Consider the following 19,567-nt stretch of genomic DNA (forward strand, 5'->3'; position numbering starts at 1 on the left):
TTGTGCACAGGGGCACAGTTATGCTGGAACAGAAGCGCTTCCCCAGACTGATGACACAAAGTTGGAAACAATTTTCTAAAATGTCTGTAAAATGCTATAGTGTTAACACTACCTTTCATTAGAACTGGGATGCTGAGCACAAAGTCCCAGACAATCGTTTCTCCTCAAATAAACTATATTGTTGGCACTATGAACTGCAATAAGTGGTCATCCACAAAACCCAGATTCTTCCATCAGACTGCCAAAGAGTGAAGCATAATTCACCCCTCCAGAGAATGTTTCCACTTCTCCAGGCTTTAGCAGTGCAGGCAACTCCTGGCATTGAACCTAGTGATCTTAGGCTTGCGCAGGCTTAGACACTTATAGTTGACCAAACTGACTTTTGGCAAAAGGTTGCATCTGACAACAGAGCAAAGATCTTGTCTTGTTTGTCTATGCTGTGCTGCAATGACACCATTTCTAAAGTGTCACCTTGATTTCCATTAGCGGAGCTAGGTGCATTACTAATTCAAATAACACTAGCCTTTTGCAGCCCATACTGGAAAACTATAAATTCTGTGATGCACAATGCCCGAAATCAAAGCCAAACTGCTTAATCTTCAAACGTGCGAGACGACTTCATTTTGTGAAGGACGTCTTTACCCGCGACTACTGGACGATCCCGTCCTGTTTCCCGAGCTGTTGCTGGACACCACCGATATAGCATTAGCGATGGCTTCCACGGCAGATAGCCGTTCAGCAAACGTGTTTCTCTCCGAGCGCTCGGCCTCTGCAACACACCACACAACAGCAGCAGGAGAAGGTCAAGTATGACCGCAAATGCCGGCAGACACAACCAACACTGATCTGATAAAGCAAAACGCTAAAACAGCTACAAATAAATGAAGGCTAACAGCAAACAGTCAGATCTGTGAATAATTAAGTCAGGTTAACTGTTCATTAGTTTTTCCATTAGATTTCTCGGTGAAGCTCTCAATTAACAGTGGTTTCACATACATCTTGATTAGTTGCTGAGAAAAGCACATTCATTTGCTTTAAAGTTCAATGAGGCACAGAATGCTTAAACCCAAGTTATAGTAATGCAACAGTCCCAACCAATTATGGCCAAAATATTGACCAGCAAATTAAACAAATAAAAACACAATTAAAAGTTGAGTTCTTAAGCTTGGTCTTTTCTCCAGCAGTTAGACCATGGGGCAGCTCACAGACCTTCCTCCTCCTTGGTCTCCTTGTTGCTGACAGGGAAGCAGACCGAGACGCAGGCGTGCAGCAGATTGCGGTTGCCGTCGCAGCGGTGACCCAGCAGGGCTTCCAGCGCGTGGGGGTTCTGCTCCAGCAGGACTGCCTGCTCCAGGCCCACCAGGTACTGCCGGCAGGCCTCATAATCACAGCGCAGGACGTGCTGCATCAGCGTCTGCTTCTGAGACAGACACACACAGACACAAAGCCAACAAAACACACAAATGTTGAGGCATACACTTCCTGCCCAGTGCCTCTGATGATCCTACAGGTTCAATGAATTTGGGCTGGAGACATGCTCAGACTCAGCCCAGTGTTTCATTTCCAACACTGAGTTTCTCAATTTTTAACATTTCTCTCCAACATTGGCATGGTGTAACAGTTTAGCTGTTGGAGTATTTAAATGATGATCTGCACTAAGGCCTTTAGAAGGAAGATTGCTGGATTCAGCATAACTATTAAATTCAGTAGTCACTAGCATTTTCCACACTAACTGAAGTTGCCATTAGAAAAGTGAAGGATTCACCACTCGTTCAAACAATACAAAAAGTACTTGCAATTTATAAACTGTACTTTCTTCTGTCCCAATTCATTGCCATAAAAAGATGACATTAAGTATGTTGACACTGTAAAGCTAAACCTTAATCAGGTCGCCAACATTCACAAATATACTGGCTAACAATGTTGGTCAGTCTGTGCAGCATTGTTGAGCGGTATACCTCCACAGCCATAATGATGATAGCAGCTTTCTTTTTGATAGTGGAGTTGCTGGGGAGGTTGGCAAGGGAGTGAACTCCCATGCCAAGACTGGCAATGGGTGGCAAATCCAGCCAATCAGGGTCTCGTATTCCTCCCATGCAGTCTTTGGCCATTGGGTAAATGGTGCCATTGCCATCACGCAGAATAATGGGACTCTCCTGTAAAGTTCACAAAAAAAAAAAAAAAAAAGATGTATAATCAGAAATCAGTATAATCAGAAAGAACCAAAATGCCATGGTGTCAAGTAACATTAATGCTGAGATCACACACAATTTTGAACAGACCCATGAAGACCTCTGTGGAAAATGTGAACTGCACATTACAAGGTCCCAGCAAATCAGTGCAAGACTTTCCAAAGACCTCAGACAAAAATTCCATAAACTTGCTGAGAAGCTTAAAACAACCCTAAAATTACAACTGAAAATTACTTTAAGCACTATGAATGAAAAACCATTCAAGAAAATTCATGTACATCATTTTGTGTTTCTTTCTTTCCAAGGATTTTAAGGACTCAAAAGAACTTTGATATTAAGCATCGCTTTTTGTTGCTTCTGTTAGTTTTTCACCTAAATGATATCAAAGTGGGATTTAACTGGAAAAAGTTATCCCCCCCCCCCCAAATATAGTTTGTGATGATCATATCTATATTGGCATATTAACACAGAACTATGTTAACATAAATATTAGCAAATAAAACGCATTAAAATTACATGATTACCAAAACACTATAAATGTATTAACTTACTTTAAAATGAAAGATAGCTCCAGTATGAGACTGCCAAAAGGGCCTTCTACTGCTGAGGCAAGGGGAAGGGATGCCTACCTGGCCAGCGGTGAAAATGGCTACGTTGCGTTCACTCTGGCCCAGAAAGGCCAAGTTACTTGTGGGGAAGTGATTCTCCTGCTCCGCTTTGCCAGTGGCCAAGTCAAATATACAGTACCTAACCCAGCTACCTGTTTTCAGCACAGCATGGACTCCTGTGAGGGTGGAGAGGAGAAGAACACAGGGCTTAGTAGCTACTTCTCAGATGCATTAAAACCACACAAAGCTACTTCTCTATTAACCCGCTCTGGCCTTCTTCACAATAATCCAATGTACAAGAATACTCTGCGGTTAAACATCAAAACACATACAAAACGCTTTTTTGAGGGGGGCAAAAGCTTCATTTTGGAGTAAGACCATACAAACATTATATCCTGGAATTGGGCCTTGTGGAAGTCTAAGGAAGGAATTTTTTTGGTCCCAACTGTATAATTAAGCAATTGGCAACAACATCCTAAAACAAGTGTAAATTACTCAATGCTGAATAAAATATTAAAAGGTTGAACACTGTTTCTTTAATAAATATGTGCAAATACAGCACATGTAGTTCAATAACAGTTCTTCACTCAGGGTTTAGAAGCTACTTTCCAAGCATGTTAAAGGAATTATCTACCACCAACAGATCAGATTTGTTACTGAATGTTTAGCTGCTAACCACTATAAGATCAGAACAGTTAATCAAGAACTTTTAAGACAATCTTCATACTTCAGCGCTTTCGGCAAAAGGGGACCGCTGTGTAAGCTATTTAATAATTCCACTTACCTTTGGAGTCAACGTTCACAGCTAAAATTTCAGCTTTTTCTGGAATACAAAGTTTTTTAGGCGTGCGCTGAAAACAGTCTGGAACTTTAGGAGTTCCACCAGTTTTAACAACCTGTTGAGACACAAACAAAACAAAACAAAAAAAAACAAAACCGTTAAGTGTTTTATACGAAGGTTTTACACTAGAAGTGTATACAGTAATTTTATTAGACAAGCACATATTACCAGGAACTAATAGCCTTTTTCGCTCCCTCATTTATTATGAGAAGCCTGGTCATGCTGTTGTGAGCACAGTCGGGAGAGCGCACACGTGTGTGCCCGTTCCCCTACCTGTAGTTCATCTATTCTAAGGAGTCTGCAGTCCTGCAGTAGTGAGGACGGGTCAGAGTCAGTGGGAGCTGCACTCTGGCTGCTCACGCTGCTCGACGTCCCTGGAAATTTCACAGCAACATATGCACCATCGACTTTTAGCACCTTGAGTTCAAAAGAGAGATTTATTGCAAATGTGGCGTCATGGCATGAAGTCAACACAGAAAAAGAGAAAAGACAGACACACAGAGGAAAAAAAAAACAGCAAAACAATTTAAGTCAACAAATTACATAATCATCAATATTTTATGGTTACAAAATATAAGAATAGAAAAATTACAACAGAGCTACCACTTTTTATTCTTAAAGTTGGCAATGAGCTTCACAAAAATGTTTGTCATATATAAATAATACTTTATTACTTATTTTATAACAAAATCATAACATCTTAATCTTGAACACCACAAATATATATTGATCTTACAAAATCAATATATTAATAGGAAATATGTGCAGCGATTTAAAGGCTTGGGGTGGGGCGGGGCAGCTCAGCTGTGGGCATTCTGGCTCTCCACAGTGGCAGCTGGGGGCAGCCTGCAGATACACCTACCTTCCCCACAGGGACATTTTTAACATCCTCCACGAACACGACCTCTCTCAGAGGCCACTGCTCCTCATTCACTTTCTCCTCCTCCCGGGGCGCTGGTGTGGAGCGCCTCCGTTCTGTGGCACAGCGAGCAACACATAAGCCATCACCCTTTCCGCCCACTCCATCTTCCAGTCTCCGCCCTACTCGTACGCTCCAACCCAGTGACGCTCAAAACGTTAACAGTCAGAATTTTTTTTATCTGAGGTTTTAACACTTTTCTGAAGAAAAGATGATATGCAAAAAAACACTGATGCTTTTGTTTTCTGGCGAAAGCTAATAAAACAATTTTAGCACACAAACTATAAAATACTGGGAAAATATACTTACCCTGGGAAATATGGGACAACCTGAATCATTAATCACAATTTTAGAGCTCGTCGCAGCCTGTCTTTGGCCATAAAGTACTTATTAAGTAACATGATATAGAATCAAATATAAAAACTAGCACAGATATAATTGGGGAGAAATTAATGGCAACTGGAGTAAGACCAGGGTCAGTAATAGTAGGCCAGGACATATTGCACAGAGCACCCTGGGACTTGTGTTAAACGTAATTCCACCCCAACCCTCCCAACACACACAAAGCCACTAGCATTGTGCAGAATAGAATGTGCCAGCTAGAAGGTGCCCATTACCATTAAGAAATGAGAAGATGCCAACCGGTCCTCACTGGATGTTATGAATTGTTAACTACATTGGCCTTTTTCTAAAGTACTCCTTTAACATATCAAACGCAGACTGAAGACCCATCTATTTGCGGAATATTTAAAAGGACAGCTGACGCTGCTCCTATATTGACTGACTAAATAGTACTTATAGTAGGGTATTGTTTATTATGTTGTTTAAAAACTCTAGCACTTATTATTTATTGCACATTTAACATAGACCTTATGTATTTGGTACATTCTAGGTTATCAGCATTGATTCCTGTATTTCTACAGTATTCTAGTTCATTGGTATGTTGGACTCTGACCTATTGTACTGTACTAGGATGTATCCTATGAGTAAATGACAAAGCACCTTTGTAAGCGGCTCTGGATAAGAGCGTCTGCTAAATGCCGTAAATGTAAATGCCAGAGCAGTGCTGCAGGAGTGGTGTTAACAGTGTAGAGTGCATAATAGAGATCAGTACAGGGGTCCTGTGGTACTCTAGCATGGTACTCCAGTCTGTCAGTGCTTAGGCTTGCGTTACTGGTCTGAAGCAGATGTTGACCGCTTGCACTTGGGTTCGCGTTAGCAGGGTGTTGTACGTACTGTACGGCAGTGAGGCACTGCTGGCAATGGAGGAGGTATCGCTGCACGTGGAAGCCGGGGACGGTGGTGGACCCATCTCAGTTTTGACTGATTCAGGTTTACTCTCCATCCTGCAGGACGCAAACAAAGCAGTCAGAACCAGAATGCCACTCAGGCCTTGGGGTGGGAAACAAGACTGCACAATTTTGCAAATTTAATGTGTGCTATTACGAGTCCACAATGCTCAACATCCATAATAAATTATTTACATTTCTACACAGCAACGTTGCACAACCATGGCCTACAACCATATCATATCATAGTACATGTACCTTTTTAATAAATATTTAATTAAAAAAAATTTTTTGCCAGTATCTTCCAGCAGGAGTGTCATACTTGGTCTCCTGGGACTTAGTGTTCTTCTCCATGTTCTTGAGGCTTTCTGGAGAACGAAGCTGGAACCTGCAGCTGTCATTCATGTTCCACACAGACTCGAGCAGGACACCCACTTTGGGGACACCGGCGTTGACGGAGAAGGCCACAGCACCCGCGTGGTACAGGGGGTTGTTCCTCAGACACACCTGAAGCACAAGAAATGTCACTGCTCAGAGATGTGCAGATGAGGCAGGTGCAAAACTAACATTTTGCTTTGATTTGTTAAAATAAAAATAAAAAAATTTAAAAACTGATGGAATAAAAAGCATCCTCAATCTCAAAGAAATAAATTATTTTAATGTTACACACTTAAGATGTTCATTACCAAGCTGAGGGGGAATTAGAAGTACTGTACAAAATATGCCAATGCATAATCAAAAGAAAATACTGTGTATTACAAGATACAGTCAGCATTTTTTTTGACATTCAATAAATTGATAGATGGAGGGGTGTGCCTTTCTGAGCTTCTCACCTGAGTGCCCACTGTAATGTTGGGGATGGACGAGATGCCGGCACTGGACTTTGGCTTCTTGTTCTTGGCTCTGGCCTTTTCAAGCATTTTTTTCCGTTGACTAAAAGGCACAACACCCCTGCGAAAAAAGACAGCAGAAAGAACCTGCTCCAGTTCTCAGTTTCTCTGCTGTGATCTAAAAAGCTGTTTCAGATAGTGCCCTGTGGCATTAAAAAAATAATAAATCATGACAACAATTAGAGAGTGGTAAAAAACATTAGGGAGGAGAGGAAATTAAAGGAAAGGAAAGAGCAGCGGCCAGGCAGAGGGAGGCACTCACCACCAGTAGAGGTTGGTCTCCAGCTGGGCACAGGTGTAGAGAGAGCAGCAGTGCAGGGAGACGATGCGTTCGCCCTGCAGCTCGGGGAACGTCTGCGCCCCATGCTCCAGCTTACAGGCCACTGAGCTCAGAGTCTCATCCACCCACGTCGCCACCTACACACACACGCACGCACGCAGAGGAATGAAGTGTAAAATTTCTAATGGGGGATTTCTGCAAATATAAAATTCCTAATGGGGGATTTCCATTTCCAGTAGAGGCAGTCTGACCTTGCCAGTCTCAGTAGCCACTGTGGCACGGATACTGTTGGCAGACAAGAGGGTGATCTTCTCATTGGCCAAGCCGAGGAAGGACACACGAGGGTGGTGGATGGAAGGATTCTGGGAAAGTGCACGTTAGTTACTCTGGGTACACAAAACAGGCAGGTACTAAGTCTGTATGCCACATCACTTAAATAGTTGATCATACTGTTGCTGCAATATTGATATTGCAGAAAGTAACCATACTGAAATACACCTTATAACGAATCCCAATTTTTGGCTTGTATGGATGTTTATGAATCACTGCACTGACATGATGCCACAAATGGAATCATTAACTGTGTTATATGAAGGCTTTGGAAGGTCTTGTGCTTATATCACCTGCATGTAGAAATATTTAGCAATATAATCACATTATAAAATCATAATTCTTTTCTCATCACAGAACCCCAGCAGAAGCTCTTAGCAGTGATGAGCAGTCTTCTGTAACAACATTAATTCATCAGCATGACCCTGACCCAGAGTAATGCTGCCTATCCTGCATTCCGGCGCATGTTCAGCACAGGGGAGCAGGTCTGCCAGGTGTCCTACCTGTGCATTTCTGTATGGTTCCGGCTCGCTCCACTTCCACTGGTAGAGTTCTCCTTTAGAGCTGACAGCCACGAGCTCAGAGAACATGGCCCCAATGCTCACGAACCTTGTGCCGTCCTTCAGAAGAATAAACACACAGTAAACACCACATAAGTGGGAGTAGCATCCAAGTGTTGGAATATAACAGTAATAGTATAGGTTTCACAGTTTAACTTTATACAATTTAGCGTGTAAATATATAAAACTAAAACGGAATGTATGCTACAATAATACATGTATTAATTTAGATGACTCAACCTGAAAGGAACCCTTCACTCAAACAACTTGTACACATCCCTGAAGATCCACCACAGATATTTGCAAGTATTACCATGTGACACCTCAAGTCCCTCCCACCCAGACAAAGTGTCAGCAGTCTCACCTTATCAGGCCACCACTGCAGTTCGTCGCCCAGGGAGACAGGGCTCTGCAGGGGCGTGCTCTTCTTGTCCAGGCTGGGCTCTCCCTCCCGGCTGGTGGAGCCGCGCTCGGCGTCGAAAGAGGCACCGTCCAGCCAGCGCCTCTCACGCAGCCGCAGCACCGACTCGCGCTCACGCAGCAGCTCCGAGTCACGCTCTAGGGGAAGAAGGAGAACTGGTATGCAATAGGGTCACACCAGTGGGATACTAGTAAGCCACTCTCTGGGAAAGACCCTCAGAATCAGTCAGATTAATAACTACCACATGAACTTATTACAAACTACAGAAGACATGATTAAAGAAATAAGAAATGAATACAAATATATATATATATATATATATATATATATATAAATAAAAACTGGAAGGGTGTTTTGCTTGTTTTGTTCTTACACTGAATCTTCACTTGACACCGCCAACTAAAATTCATACATATTTTATAGCAAATATCAATACCACCCAAAACCACCCATGCAGTTTTAAGGCAGTTTGGTTAGTGGTTGATTATTGTATCTGAACACTCAAAACAGATAGTACAAGTAGAAAAAGAAAAGCCAGGCTACACATGAAACAGCATTACGAGCCAAGACTGGCCAAGCCAGCTGCCAAGGGGCACGATAAGGGGATGGGGGCAGTCTTGGCTGGCTGTCAGGGGTGTCCAGTGAAGACCAGGGGACATTTCTAAATTGGCTGCAGGGTCTGAGACTGACTGCACCGGTATGCTACAGCAGGGCCTTTCTCAGAGGGCTCATTATGTCTGGAACCATGCAGCGGGGTGGAAGGGGGGGGGGGGGACACATGCTCATGCACACACAATGATGGACCACCAACATGGAGATTTGATGCTAAAACATTGACACATCTTTCTGTTTGACTTTGAAAATCAGCACCCTCACTGACCTTACCTGAAATAGTCAGAGCAAAGAAAACTAATCTGCCCTGGACCTTTTCTCCTGCTTACCTTATGTATTAAAGCTACAACCAGACGATAATTTCACATTTGTTTATAACATTTTTAGCATCACAAACCCTCCAAAAAACAGATATTTCTTGACTGCCCTGTATAAAACCTCTCTAAGTGCACATACAATTAACAACAGTTAAACATGGTTCTCAGTTTGCGTGGTGAGTGGAACCCAGCTGTGAATTTCAAGAGGGCAGCACATGCCCAAGTCATATCATTCAGCTCAAGTGGGGACCATCAAACTGTCCCTGTTACTGGCCTAGGAGTGTTTTTGATTGTCAATTACCTCGGGAAGAGCCGAGGCGAGACAGTGATGAGCGGCGGAAGGAGGGGTAGCCGAAATAGCTGATGTCCTCCGAGAACATGGCATCAGCGTCAATAATGACGCTGGGGTGTGCTGAGTGGATGTCCGCGTCCAGCAGGGACATCAGGTCTTCTGCGGGAGACAGTGGGTAATTATGGTTAGGTTTCAACAGGCTGTGTCTGGCCAGCAGCTAAGAGTTGGCAAACCACATCTTATGCGGTGGCAAAATGTGCACTAGTTAAAGCTGGATCCATTTTGGCCCATGGCAGTGTAATGTGGCCCTGCAGAATTGGCTGTGGAGGCCACAGGCTCAGCAGAGCAGAGAGAAGGAAGAACCCACCTCCAGGCAGGTAGGACTCGCTGGCCGTGTCATCTCCATCATCACCGTCCTCGTCGTCGCGGCTAAGCAGGTTGTTCACAGCCAGGTTCACGTCCAGGTTTGTGCGCTGCAGCTCCCGGATGATGACGCTTCTCGACTTGCCCTGCAGGACCACCTGGGCCTGAAGTACAGTTCACACCATACAGCCAATCAAATTAGTCATGCATGCAGCTCAGTAACTGCTCACAATATAACACTTAAAGCAGTCCAAAGCACTTAAAAAGGTTCTTACCAAATGTGTGAGTTATTTACCTACGCCCTAAGTGCTAGTTTTCATTGTCAAAGCTAAAACAATTTTTAATACTAAACCCAAACAAAGTCCTGTGGATGTGGAGGTGATTTACCTGAGAGATAAGCTCCTCAGGGATGACCGAGGCAGGGATGACTGGCTGTGGCTGACTTCCCAGCAGACCAGAGCCCCTGTCTCTGCCCGTCCGGATCACGCGGGTCTGCCTGCGAGAGTCCCGTGCTCCTGCCGTGCTGGAGCGGCCCGAGGAGCCGCTGCCCCCACCTCCTGTTCCGCCCCCTCCACCTCCACTGCCACCACCTCCACCTGTTCCTCCACCCCCACTGGCCCCGCCTCCAGCACTGCCTCCCCCACTCACACCTGAACTCCAGCGGCTCCTAGCATCAGAGACACACACACACACACACCTCTGCAGTGAAGGAATTTACTTAAACAAGAATATTATTATTAATAACAACAATCACAATCACATCAACAAAACAAGTACATAGCAGTAGCATTTTAGATAATCACTAATAAAAACACTTTTCTAAAGCAAATTAAATATTTACAAAACAAAACAACTCGACAGGAAGTACATTCATCTAGCAATTATTGGGGATCCATAATACACATTCAACTTCCTAGAGAAAGGATTGCTGATTTTGGGTCAGTTTTCACCCTTTCTGTACCAACAAACCACTATTCTAGATCCAAAGTCATTAAATCGTTTTTGATGCATACAGAGAAGGTGAATTATTAAGTGTTGTTGGTGCACGTTCCACACAACCACATTACACCAGTTGTAATTCGTTAGAATCTCAGTGTCCATGTCTAGCTCCTCCAAGCTTTAAAAGTCCCTTTCATGCTATGGGCTACCATAATGAAGCATTTAACACAGACTTATTCAAATAAAACCAAAATCAGGAAAAAAAAAAAAAGAAGAAGAAAAAAAAAAAAAACTCCACGTGGCTTTTTTGTTTTGTGTAACCCATGGTGGTGTCACTGCATCATGCCTCTAGCAACGTTACCTGTCAGGCTTGTATTTAGGAAACCCCCACTGCCAACAACTTACCCAAGGGTGTTGCCTGCCAGTCGGCCCAAAGGGTCAGAATCAGACAGGAACCAGGGCGGATCACTAGTCCTACCTGGCCTGGACGTCCTTCCTGCCCCTGAGCCACTGCTCAACTTTGAACTGGAAACAAAAGACCGGAGATTACAGTTACAAACCTCTAGTCCCCAACAGGGGACTACTGAGCGCTGAGTAGAGCCTGGGTATCCCAGGCACAGCTGCCAATTGGCCCATTCATTCGTCTGTCTGTCAAACAGTGGGAGGAAACACTGGAGGGGCTGACTAGCACGGCAACACCCTTGAATTTCAGAACTGGCTGCAATTCTGTCCTCAAGCAAAACTGTTCACATTTCAGGGGCTGCTGGATGAAAGCTAGCTAGAGCTTCTCAAGTTTTCCCTCTCTGTGAACTGTACTTGCTTGACTGAACACTGATAAAATGTATTCCCACCCCACCCCTCATGGGAATAGTTATGTTAAGGAATAGTTATGTTAAAACATAAATGGTATAGTAATCTCTCTTTAGCTGGCCTAGAGATGACACACAAACAAAAACTGGGGCAGGAACAACAAAAAGAAAATATGCTGCTAAACTATGAGTACAACATAAGCAGCAGCATTCTGCAGCACACAAAGCAAAGCTCCAGCACCATAAGACAAACAAAGAACAATATATATAGATTTAAATGCCTAATAAAAACTGCCAAGGCCACTTGTCTTATCCAGCCACTTGAGAATGAGATGCATTCCCAGAATGGTAAACAAAAGCCACTCTCACGGGACATTTGGATCGACTTGAATTAGAACTTTAGCTGCAAGCCCATTCTAATATACAATGCAAAACAGAAGCATCCGTGTCTTTTACAAAGCCACAAAAGAACGCCTGGAGCCACAGAAGCCAAGGTCTTACCATCTCAACCACCTCATTTTCTTTAATAAACTAAAAACCGCACACAACCTCATATTACTTCATGGGGCCTCTTAAAAATACACCATGTGCAAATAAAAGACCACCAACAGTACTGTTGTCTGTCATCTCTGATAGTGCTATTCTGCATGAAAAACAAGTGAGATCAGATGTCAACATAGAACTGCATAAAAGTAGCTTACACTGTCTTTCCATTTTAAAAAAATAAAAATGCTTATAAAAAAAAACAAGAAAAACAAAAAAAAAAAAAAACCTCCAACACCCAATAAAAAAATGGTTTTCTACAATATCACTTCTGTGGAAAGATCAGTTAGTACCAAAACAAAAATGTTTAACCCACAAAACAATGCCTGTACTACATCCAAATGCAGCCATCTGAACCTGATTAACACTTAAGCAGTTCAAAATGACAATTGCCCTCCCAACAAACAAAAACTAAACGATGCTGCTCATTCCAAATCTACAAACATTACTAGAGTCTCACCCATCACTTCCATCTGGCTTGCCCAACTCCAATCGATCTGGCTGAACAGCAAAACTTATCCTGCAGATGCGTCCATCCTGAAACAGAAGGCATCATCATTTCCTGCAGAAGCTAAAGCACTGGGCTCCAGGGCCACTTAACCGACATGCAGAAAATCCTCATTCCTCACACACAGAATTTAAAGTCCTACCTCAAGCAGAAAGCCTGCATGGTTTGGTCCGACCACACACTGTTTAAGTGTAGCCTGCTCCAGGAGGTTAAGCTGTGGATGACTAGAATGTAGAAAGAGAAGATTGTTATACGGGTTCTGCTTGCTAAATGGAGGTGATTGTAATGAACCATGGGCTCTATTAAACAAAAACAGCTATAGTGCTCAATAAAATACTCAGGAGATATTTAAAAATCAGAATATTTCTCTCCCGCACAAACACAACACAGAACAAAATTCTGCAAGAATGTGGCATTACAGAAGGTTTGTTTATCGTGCACACATTCCCAATGTTTTGGATGGGAAAAACTACTACAAATGCAGCAGGCAGACTGAGGCAGGTGGCGGCAGCAGCTGGACTCGTATGAGTAGTATGACAGTAGTATGACACACTCATCGACATGGGGAGGACACCTTCCACAAAGCACTAAAGTAAATCTAAACTAAAAGAAGAAAGCTGGATATAGTGCTTTGGTCCATCAAAAAAAAAAAAAAAAAAAAAAAAAAAAAAAAAAAAAGAAATGACTAAGTTGTAGGTGAGAACTTTGTTTTGTTTTGGTTTTGTTTTGTTTTTTTTAACCTTTGATGCTCAACAAGCCATGCATCTAAAAATAATTTGCTCAATAAGTACCCCCCACCTGACTGTCCCATCCACCCCAGGTTCACAAGAAACATCCAAACTGCATAGCTAGCACTAAAGTACTATGGATAAGATCTGGCTGATTAACCAAGGTAGTTGAATATGGTTATGTCAGTATGGCTATATCATATGGACAAAAAGGATCCAATATGAAATTATTACTACACTTTGACTGCAGTGGGCCTTGCAATACATTTCAAACAAACTATAAACCTTTGATGTGACATTCTGTTTTAATGATCTGTTATAGATTGTCCTGCTGTTTATTAACAAGATTATTTACATTTGCATATTGCTGCCTTCTGTGATATCAGTACTGCTGGGGCAAATCCTGCCACAATGGTACAACCTTAATGGGATGAATGGGTGTTTAAATGTATGCTGTTTCAAGTGGCAAAATAGGTGAACCGTTTGCTCAGATTCAGCATATAGTTCATAAGAGTGCAAGATGTCAATATGCTGCATGTGTGTCATTGTGGTAGGGTAAGAACACCACCACCAGTCAACACTAAGCTTCTGTTTGATGTCCCCCCCCCCCCCCCCCCCCCCCCCCCCCCCCTTACCTGTTGCAGTTGTATTTGTTGAGTTTTTCAGATACTTCACGAAGTCTGTTGAAAGAATTACACATTGAACCATTTTTTAGAAACAACCAAAACAGATTGGTATTGAAAAACAATCTTAATACATTTTAAAGGCATCCCAGGCCTCTCCAACAATAATAAATTTGAACATAATTTTCTGTTCAAACAAGTACAATTCATAAGTTGAGCTCATAAAACAGTGCACTGCCATTTTAACGTTACGGTGTTTCCATCTACACACAATCAGTCGTTTACAGTGGTTAAGATGCTATGTAGTTTACTGCACATGGTAAGACTAAGCCAGAGCACCAAGCTGTTGCCCAAAGTTAGAGACTAGTGGCTCACCGGAGTTTAACTGGGCCAGTGGCCCATTTCATTCTGATGCACTCTCACTAATGGAACACCAAGCAAAGCTTTCCAACAAAATTTCTCTTCAACATTTACAAAGATAAAGTTAGGCCATTTTCAATCTTAACATAACCTTTATAATACCTCATACTAAAGAGAATAACGGTACTTGTGATGCAGAATGGCAAATGAGTAGAACACAATGTCAATATATGATCAAATGATTTGTTGGAAACAGGTCATCACTTTTGGTGGAATTACTGAACTGGATTCGACCACTTGTTAAATACTGTGAATATGGTATGCTTGCATATTTTTGCAAGTTTTAATAAACAGTTATCATCTGAGAATTCTATCACCAACAGCAAATACAACACTCATTTTACATGACAACATATGGCCAGCTGTACACTGGCACACAATATAACTGGGGCAAGTTTTGTAACAGAAATGTGTTAATATGTCCCTGGACAACTACCAAAAAATAATTATTTTCTTAGATGGCTTATGCTAGCAAATGTTCAGTATCTCAGCTGACAGCAGCATCTGTTTCAGCAAATAGGGAAATTTTATACAGATGTTTAGAAAAATGGAGGAATACAAAACTAGGCTTCAGTCAAAACAGGTCTTGATTAAATATGAACAGACTGTGTCATATTACAAAATGTCTGCTAATAAGAGGCTCACTTGCTATGCAGCCTGGCAAAAATTAGACCGCCTTATCATTGCTAATCAGAACCCTGGATGGGTCCTTGCTCACAACCAAGCCAGCTCAACACATCCTGGTAGCAGAGAGGTATAAGCAAGAAGCAGCTCAGCACACATTCCATTTCCCCTTGAATAGAGCCATCAGTCAGTTTCAGTACCAGCCGTCAGCGGCTTCCTGTGTGTGTTACCTGATACCTTATCAACTTGAAGCACAAACAGGCAATGCAAAGTAACACACATAAAATTGAGTATGTTAAGCAAGTGTAATCAAACAAGTTAACATTAGACAGAGCTGCCATTTCAGAGAAACTCGGGCAAGAGTTCCTCTCAAGTGCTTCTCCCCAACACTGGAGCTTCACAGCCAGTGTTCAACATAGTCTCATCTGACCCACATGGGAAAGGAAGCCTCCCACCCTGCTCATGAAACAGACACTCAGCAATGGGTCTCCTTAGAAACCAGCCAAGCTGGCAGAGAAACACCGCTGATTAGCCTCAGAGGGGCTAAACGAGCTCTTCTGCAGCAATAATACCCCCCGTACATCACCGCACACAGATGTGCAGGGGCAGAGAGGGTCTGTAAACAATCATGCACAACATTCATTCTATCCTGAAAATTGAGAATTAGTAATATCGATTTGAAGTATTCAATGCCAAGAAGCACTCTGCGCAGGTAAAGTTGGAATCAGAACATGCAAACAACACTAGACTTCAATGTAGTGATTTTAGAAGGTAACTGGTGAAGATGAGAATTAACATAACAGACCTATCCAAATACAAAAAAGCCATCATGTTGCAATAAATATTGCTACATGTCACCTGAGCAATGACTCAAAATACAACTGCCTTTATCAATTTCAAAAACAAATTATTAAATTCTCTTAACTTCCTAATCTGTTCTAATGCTGCAGTGTGAAAAGACCGAGTTAAAAATTTGAGACTGTTTCCAAAGCTACATCTCTGCAAAGTATCTGAAATTTATCAGGCACATCAGCTAGGCTGAGGCCCTGAATTAATAGCTTGTATCGAACATTGTAATGTCAAAGCAAACAGTTGTTTTATGCAGTGAACCATCTGGGAGTAGCCCACATTCAACAAATAGCCTTGCACAAGCAGTGTAATCTGCTGATGTCACACTGAATCTCACAGCTGCACATGAAGGGCCACAGAGACTGGAAAGAACCTCATTTCCGGCGACAACAGTGCCATAGAAAACCACGGCACTCTTCCATACAAGATAATAAAGGAGACAACTCAATCAACACCAGTGAACAAATACTTTGAGTGTCACTTAGAAATATGGTCTGATATAAACCCAAAGCACATTATAAAATATATATTCCTGATTAACATAGTCACACCATCTTGCAACAAAGCATTACAATATTTTGATTGGCTTTTGACAACATAACCCATATCCTTTTGTAATTAAAATGTGATCAAGACGCTAATTGCAGAATACCAATAAATGAACTCCAAAGAGTTTCCCATAAAAATCTTAAAATGGAATAAGTGGGGCTAACCTAATGTTCCTAATATGACCCAAACGTTCATACATACACGCTCGTGTATTAATGAGAAAGTTGGCGCGTTTGACTCGTTAGCAATTAAGATTCGTAACTTCACTGTCACTACTAGCAACATAACGAAAGCTGTCTTATACAAAAATCAGATATGTAGCTAGAACATTGTAGCTACGTTTTCGCTGGCATAGGTGAAAACCGCCCTGAAGTTCCGATAATCAAAATAACTTAGCTAGCTACATTAATAGTAACGGCTTTCCTCCGCTGAAAATTAGTTAGTTGTAACCCTAGAGCAGGCATCAACGTAACTATTGTCACTATTGTTTAGATCATTAATTAATTAATCAGCCATAAACTGTCACTTTTCAAACGAGTCGAGAAATCAATTAGCTAAGAATCAGAACATCCTTTAGCTACATAATTTAGCACTGGCTCTTAACTAGGTTAGCTAACCTAGCTAGGGTTAGCTAGCTAGTACACCAGTAGCGACAACGTCCAACTACACCGTCATCTTATACCTCGTAAAATCACTATAAATTAAACGCGGTTCTTAAAAGCACTGCATTTACGCAATAACATTAATTTCAAATAGCAAGGACAAAAGATTCGTAGCCAAAGATGATACAAAACGACACGAAAAATAAATGGCTGAACCAAATATAAACTTTAACCAAAGGCCACTGGCATTTCGCCGTGAGTTGGGGGGGAGGGGGGGTGAATGGATCAACTCTTAACTAATTTACAAAACTGCCTGATTAACTAGTCAAACTAGCTCGTTAGCCAAGTTATATGAATTAGGGACATGGATAAGGAGTTGCACAAAGCCGTCAGGGGAGGCGAACGCCTTCATATGGTACGACAACGTGCACAGAACGTAATTAGCGTAGCTAGAGTAGCCGTTACAGCTAATCGGTCCGCGCGAGCTACCAGCTAAACAGACTTTGCTAGCTAGCTAGGTTAGCTAAGTCGGTACTCTAAGCACAAGATTTCTTAACCGCTTATTGATCAGCCTCAACGGCGACATCGCCGAAATTAGATTTAATATAACGAACAAAATCTACATTTCTTGACTTCTTAAGAATACTTACAACTGAACATATTTTTTTAAAGGTTCCCTCTCTTTTCTCCCCATCCCCCAATCCGCATTGTCCATCTCAACTTTGACTGTTGGCCAACCATTCCAGTTAGCTTAGCTTATTTTAGCTTAGCGATCCGGTTGGGGAAGCGACTGGGTTAGCCAAGTCTAGCGCCGACATCGAGACAGACTGGAGAAGCTGGGCCTCGCTAGTAGATAATGAAGTCAACTCGACAAATATTAGCGCTGCCGAATGACAACACGAGATAACACAAATTATTAAAATAGCGGAAAAGGGTCTTTACCACACCCCGTGCACAAATATTGATTTGAAGCCTTGTTCCCCCCGCCCGCAACAAATACCTGTCATTGAGCTGATCCTCGGTCCCGGGCAACGGGTGAACGACGAAGTGTATAGAGGTCATTGTTTCAGTCCAAAATAAGACAAAACGTGTCAAGTATTTGGGTGTCGTCTCCCACTGATTAGGTGTAAGGGTGTATTTCACTACAGATCCTCTTTACGAGACAAAAACCCAGAGCTGAGATATACAACCTCCTCACCCACATGCCGCCATCTTAACTCTACCAAGCTTCTTCGTTGTATGTCGACAAACGAGGATGTAACGCGGATGCTGGTTGGATCTCGGGCTTTAACGGGAAAACATGTTACGGCGAAGCGGATTGGCTCCCGAGCATAAAGGCGGATGAGAAGAAGCGCTGCCAAGCATGTGTTGTCATTGCGAGGACACTGTTGTTAAAAACGCTCTTACGCATATAGGAAAAACACAATTCTTGTACGGGTTGGGTATTTGGATTTTGGTTTTCTGGTGTTCGACTATTGAATTGCACGTTGTCTCTTGAAATGTATACAACGAAATATTAGGATTTTGGATTCCTATGACCATATTATAAATACTTTATTATGACAGCGTGTCCTTCGCTCATTTGACCATTTCATTTCACGAATGAAAATTCATGAAGAAAGCTATAGATAACTACTTACATCTATAAAGATGTCACTTGACATAGCTGGAGGATGGGTAATATGCACCCAGCCTCAGAAGGCACTAACACATCTCTCATATTTCAGAACAAAGAGAATAGTCTCATACGGTATGGTGAAGCAGTTTCGATACTCAGGGCTCCACGGATAGTCTTTGCCGTGTGCACCATTTACTGCATGCACTGAAGAAAAACTTGTCTCATTAATTAATGTAAAAATATTAATTATCAAAAAGAACAGTTAAGCATTTTTAGCTAAAAGCCATACCATACTTCTTCTTCATGCCTATAGATTTAATCTTTCAGTGCTAAAGGTTTAAAATGAATCTATATCATTCATGTAAACAAAAATTTAAAAAAAATAACATAATACAGAAAGAAATAGAAATTAATAATTTTAATGGGAGAAATGTAATAAAATAAGATAACAAATGACCATCTGCTCATTTGAGTAGACTATTGTTAGTTTTGAAAAAACTGAATGTGGCACTAGACATCTACAAAAGTTAAGTCAAATTGTGCAAAGGTACATTTTTTTTGTTGTTGTTTGTTTACTAAATTGGTTTTCTTTGGGGTTTGTGGATACATTGTTATGCATTTTCTCTTGTTCAGTATTTGTGCAGGTTTGACACACTAAAAAATAATAAAGTAAATGACTGGTACAGTCAACAATATAAAATGTTTACAAAAAACAGGGGGATATGAAACTAGGATTCAATCAAGAATATGAAACAACTAAGTTCTATTATGTCCAAATTTCTGCTAATTTCTGGCTTACTACTAATGATAGTACCAATAATATTCCCAATTCAACTACTAC

At 41.7% G+C, this 19,567-nt stretch overlaps 1 protein-coding gene across 8 annotated transcripts in view; it reads right to left on the bottom strand.

Moving 5' to 3' along the window:
• Positions 1 to 18,349, bottom strand: part of ubr5 (ubiquitin protein ligase E3 component n-recognin 5) — a 36,204-nt gene extending 17,855 nt beyond the window's left edge. For 3 of the 8 annotated variants that reach the window (XM_035526064.1, XM_035526061.1, XM_035526060.1), the window contains exons 1-22: positions 18,109 to 18,346; positions 14,077 to 14,121; positions 12,856 to 12,937; positions 12,666 to 12,742; positions 11,259 to 11,378; positions 10,302 to 10,581; positions 9,919 to 10,078; positions 9,561 to 9,710; positions 8,274 to 8,485; positions 7,853 to 7,969; positions 7,271 to 7,381; positions 7,002 to 7,156; positions 6,683 to 6,800; positions 6,172 to 6,356; positions 5,797 to 5,906; positions 4,504 to 4,616; positions 3,915 to 4,058; positions 3,585 to 3,696; positions 2,822 to 2,976; positions 1,959 to 2,156; positions 1,210 to 1,420; positions 643 to 769 (exon numbers count right to left, since the gene is read on the bottom strand). In XM_035526064.1, coding sequence (XP_035381957.1) covers positions 643 to 769; positions 1,210 to 1,420; positions 1,959 to 2,156; positions 2,822 to 2,976; positions 3,585 to 3,696; positions 3,915 to 4,058; positions 4,504 to 4,616; positions 5,797 to 5,906; positions 6,172 to 6,356; positions 6,683 to 6,800; positions 7,002 to 7,156; positions 7,271 to 7,381; positions 7,853 to 7,969; positions 8,274 to 8,485; positions 9,561 to 9,710; positions 9,919 to 10,078; positions 10,302 to 10,581; positions 11,259 to 11,378; positions 12,666 to 12,742; positions 12,856 to 12,937; positions 14,077 to 14,121; positions 18,109 to 18,170 — 3,044 coding nt within the window. In that variant the 5' untranslated portion in view covers positions 18,171 to 18,346. Of the gene's footprint in view, positions 1 to 642; positions 770 to 1,209; positions 1,421 to 1,958; positions 2,157 to 2,821; positions 2,977 to 3,584; positions 3,697 to 3,914; positions 4,059 to 4,503; positions 4,617 to 5,796; positions 5,907 to 6,171; positions 6,357 to 6,682; positions 6,801 to 7,001; positions 7,157 to 7,270; positions 7,382 to 7,852; positions 7,970 to 8,273; positions 8,486 to 9,560; positions 9,711 to 9,918; positions 10,079 to 10,301; positions 10,582 to 11,258; positions 11,379 to 12,665; positions 12,743 to 12,855; positions 12,938 to 14,076; positions 14,122 to 18,108 lie in introns of all 8 variants that reach the window. The other 5 variants (XM_035526067.1, XM_035526063.1, XM_035526062.1 and 2 more) reach the window with 4 other exon arrangements.
• Positions 18,350 to 19,567: the final 1,218 nt, after the last annotated feature.

The sequence above is a fragment of the Electrophorus electricus genome, chromosome 5, assembly GCF_013358815.1.
Source record: "Electrophorus electricus isolate fEleEle1 chromosome 5, fEleEle1.pri, whole genome shotgun sequence".
Taxonomy (NCBI): domain Eukaryota; kingdom Metazoa; phylum Chordata; class Actinopteri; order Gymnotiformes; family Gymnotidae; genus Electrophorus; species Electrophorus electricus.